This window comes from Saccopteryx bilineata, chromosome 3 (genome assembly GCF_036850765.1).
Source record: "Saccopteryx bilineata isolate mSacBil1 chromosome 3, mSacBil1_pri_phased_curated, whole genome shotgun sequence".
Lineage (NCBI taxonomy): Eukaryota > Metazoa > Chordata > Mammalia > Chiroptera > Emballonuridae > Saccopteryx > Saccopteryx bilineata.
In genome coordinates this window covers 301,309,028-301,313,405 of record NC_089492.1, presented here as the reverse complement: position 1 = coordinate 301,313,405, position 4,378 = coordinate 301,309,028, and the positions used below count along the sequence as shown (strand labels likewise).

The window sequence follows — 4,378 nt, the reverse complement described above, 5'->3', positions numbered from 1 at the left end:
AAGACAACCAGACCTTGTTACAAGAAACAAGAATAGAAGATTTCTTCTCTAAAATAATATTGGTAAGATATGGAAGGTATGGTTTTGATCATGTACACTTTATGAAAGCCTTGAGATTTTAGGAAGAGTGGTGAGAACAAAGGATGTTAATATGGCAGAACTAACCTGAGGCAATTATTTTTGTTGTTACTTATTTATTTAGAGAGGAATGGGGAGTGAGACAGTGACAAACATTGATCTTTTTTTTTTAATTTATTTTTCTGAAGTTGGAAACGGGGAGGCAGTCAGACTCCCACATGTGCCCGACCGGGATCCACCTGGCATGCCCATCAGGGGGCGATGCTCTGCCCATCTGGGGTGTTGCTCTGCTACATCCAGAGCCACTCTAGCGCCTGAGACAGAGGCCACAGAGCCATCCCCAGCGCCCGGGCCATCCTTGCTCCAATGGAGCCTCAGCTGCAGGAGGGGAGGAGAGAGACAGAGAGGAAGGAGAGAGGGAGGGGCAGAGAAGCAGATGGGTGCTTCTCCTGTGTGCCCTGGCCGGGAATAGAACCTGGGACTCCTGCATGCCAGGCCGATGCTCTATCCACTGCACCAATATTGATCTTTTCATGTATATGCCCTGACCAGTGATTCAGCTGGCAAACTTTGCATACCCGGATGATGGTATAACTAAAGGAGGGTTTAAGCCACAAGTAGGATACTTATTATTATTTTTAAAATGTTCATTGCACTCAGGCCTGTTTGCTCAATTGGTTAAGAGTATCATCCTGAAACAAGAAGGTTGTGGATTAATTCCTGGTCAGGGCACACACAGGAAGCAGCCAATGAGTGGACGACTGGGTGGAACAACAAATGAATACTTTCCTTCTTCCTCCTCTAGATCAAAAACTATTTTTTACAATTACATATTCTTGAAAAGGAAATTTAGAAAAGATAGGAACTAATGTAATGTGTGGAGTAAATAATCATTTGATTCAGTTTAAAGTCTAGTTTTTTTTTTTTTGTTTGTTTGTTTTTTAATATTTTATTTATTGGTTTTTTAGAGAGAGAGGAGTGAGAGAGAGAGAGAGAAGGGGGAGGAGCAGGAAGCTTCGACTCCCATATGTGCCTTGACCGGGCAAGCCCAACGTTTCGAACCGGCGACCTCAGTGTTCCAGGTCGACGCTTTATCCCACTGCGCCACCACAGGTCAGGCCTTGATTCAGTTTAAATATATGGTGAGGTTAAACTTTTCAATCAATTATTTCTAACAGAGATTTATGATGCACTTGTAAAATTTAAATGTGATCAGTTTGGCAAGTACTTTAATAAGGCATCCTCCTTCCACCAAAAAATGTTCTTTTTCATTTCAATGTCTATAATTTTTATAAACATGGCGGCATATTTTATACAACCATCATAGTTTAATATCACAGAATAGTTCTTTGGGATAAAGTGTACATGTTAAATGAAATGATAGGTTTCACTATTTCACTAAAGGCTTGTCTATCTTCAATGATTACCAGAGTACACATAATGGAGAGAGAAGTTACCAATGCAATGAACGTTGGAAAAACTTTAACCAAGAATCCATTCCAAATCAAAACGAGAAAACTCTGTTTCCAGAGAACCATTATGAACATGGAAAAGTGTTTGACCAGATATCACATTCTAATATTCATCAGGTTATTCATGTTGTGGAGATAACAAATGAACAAAGTAAATGTGTCAAATCTTTTAAGCAATTTTCAGATCATACTGAAGATGAGAATATTCATACTGAGAAGAAAGTTTACTTATAATTTATGTAAGAGCACTTTTAGTGAAATATTCAATGTAAATAGACTTAAGAAAGTTCATAGTGGAGAAAAACTTTATAAAGAGTGTGGTAAAACTTTTAATTGGCATTCATACCTTACTTTACCTGAGAGAAATATTCACACTAAAGCAAAACCTTACAGATGCAGAGAATGTGGTAAAGCCTTTAGCAGTTCCAGGACCCTTACTGAACATCAGAGAATTCATGCTGGAGAGCAGTCTTATAAATGTATAGAATGTGGAAAACCCTTTATGTGGAAGTCACAGCTTACTATACATCAGAGAAGTCTCACGGGAGAGAAACCATACAAATGTAGGGAATGTGACAAAGCCTTTAGAAGGTCTTTGTCACAGATCAGATCTTACTCAGCATCAAAAGATTCATACTGGTGAGAAGCCCTCTAAATGTGGAGAATGTGGCAAAGCCTTTAACAAGCCATCAGCTGTTATTCAACATCAGAGACTTCATACTGGTGAGAAGCCCTATAAATGTAGAGTATGTGACAAAGCCTTTAGCCCTTCCTCAACTCTTATTTATCATGAAAAAATTCATACTGGAGAGAGGTCTTATAAATGTTTAGAATGTGGCAAAATCTTTATCTGGAACTCACAGCTTATTATACATCAAGGAATTCACACAGGAGAGAAACCATACAAATGCAGAGAATGTGGCAAAGCCTTTATAAGTTCATCACTTCTTACTGAACATCAGAGGGTTCATACTGGTGAAAAGCCCTTTAAATGTGGAGAATGTGACAGAGCCTTTAGCAGTTCCCCAGCCCTTACTAAACATAGAAGAATTCATAGTGGAGAAAAGCTATTTAAATGTAGAGAATGTGGGAAAGGCTTTAATGCATTGACAACACTTAACTGAACATCAGAGTATTCATACTGGAGAGCAGCTTTACAAATGTGAAGTATGTGGCAAAGACTTTACCTGGCGTTCAGGTCTTACTGCACATGAAGTAATTCATACTGGAGTGAGACCTTACAAATGCAGTGAATGTGGCAAAGCCTTTAGCCATTCCTCAGTCCTTAATGAACATCAGAGACTTCATACTGGAGAGAAGCCCTATCAATGTAGAGAATGTGGCACAGCCTTTATTAATTGCTTCTCAAACTTGATATCAAAGAATTCACACAGGAGAGAAGCCTTACAACTGAAGAGCATGTGGCAAAGCCTTTGGCTAGTTTTGAAACCTTGCTGATCATCAGAGGGTTCATACCGGACAGAAACATTACATTTGTAGAGAGTGTAGTAAGGTTTTTGCTTTGCTGGGAATCTTACTAATCAGAGAATTCATTCTCAAGAGAAGCCTTACAAATATGGATGTTGTGGCAACACCTTAAATGACTGCTCTCATCTTCCTGAACAACGGAATACGTACTGGAGAGGCACCTTGCAAATATAAAGTATGTGGCAAAGCCTTTCACCTGTGCTCAAAACTTGCTCACCATTGCAGACTTCATGATGGAAACAGTAAAAATGTCAGTAATTTGGCAAAACGTTTAACTTTTGTTCAAACCTTATTGAACATCAGAGAATTAAGTCTTTTAAATGTTTTTTTTTAACTTTTTAATTTTTTTTAGATTTTCTGAAGCTGGAAACAGGGAGAGACAGACTCCCGCATGTGCCCGACCGGGATCCACCCGGCATGCCCACCAGGGGCGACGCTCTGCCCACCAGGGGGCGATGCTCTGCCCTTCCGGGGCGTGGCTCGCTCTGCTGCGACCAGAGCCACTCTAGCGCCTGGGGCAGAGGCCAAGAAACCATCCCCAGCGCCCGGGCCATCTTTTGCTCCAATGGAGCCTTGGCTGCGGGAGGGGAAGAGAGAGACAGAGAGGAAGGAGGGGGTGGGGTGGAGAAGCAAATGGGCGCTTCTCCTATGTGCCCTGGCCGGGAATCAAACCTGGGTCCCCCGCACGCCAGGCCGACGCTCTACCCCTGAGTCAACCGGCCAGGGCCAAATTAAGCCTTTTAAATGCAATTTGTGTTCCAAAGTCTGTCCTTATACATATTTTACTCAACATCTGATAATACTGGATAGAAGAGGAACAGACATAAAGAACATGGAAAAGCTTTTTGCATAATGCTAACCTTACTCAACACCCCTGTAAGCAACAGAATTTCTCACACATCAGGGCTTTCACCATGTATTGCCCTTAAATAAGTTCTCTCATAACTTACCAAAACATTGCTGTTTTGATTTAGTTTGAAAAATCTAAAGTTAGCTCAAGAATCCCTAGGAGTCTGCAGGTGAACCCTAGTAAAGGCACGAGCTCTAGGTCCTGTTACTCTCTGCTGGCATTCTGCTGTGGCTTCCATGAGTAGACTACAGGTGTGCTGTGTTGTTCCTCCAGGGCTTGTGAGTTATAAACATGTTTTTATATCCCTTGCAGTCTCTTGGGTAACTTCTGCTCACCTTTTAATAATACAGTATTTTGCTTCACAAATTTTAGTAATTGAAAAAAAATCCACTCTAGTATAATTGGGAAGTTCTTTTTAACTGTTGAGCCTATATGTATTATTTCACATATCTTTTTTTTTTGAGTTCATGTAAACAAATTTACGTTTTGA

General features: G+C 40.5%; 1 protein-coding gene across 1 annotated transcript; it reads left to right on the top strand.

The window, feature by feature from the left end:
* Nucleotides 1-1,746: 1,746 nt before the first annotated feature.
* On the top strand, nt 1,747-3,008 carry LOC136330138 (zinc finger protein 724-like). The gene is given in 3 exon segments (XM_066266649.1): nt 1,747-2,154; nt 2,156-2,665; nt 2,667-3,008. Coding segments are annotated over 3 exon segments (1,260 nt in total).
* Nucleotides 3,009-4,378: the final 1,370 nt, after the last annotated feature.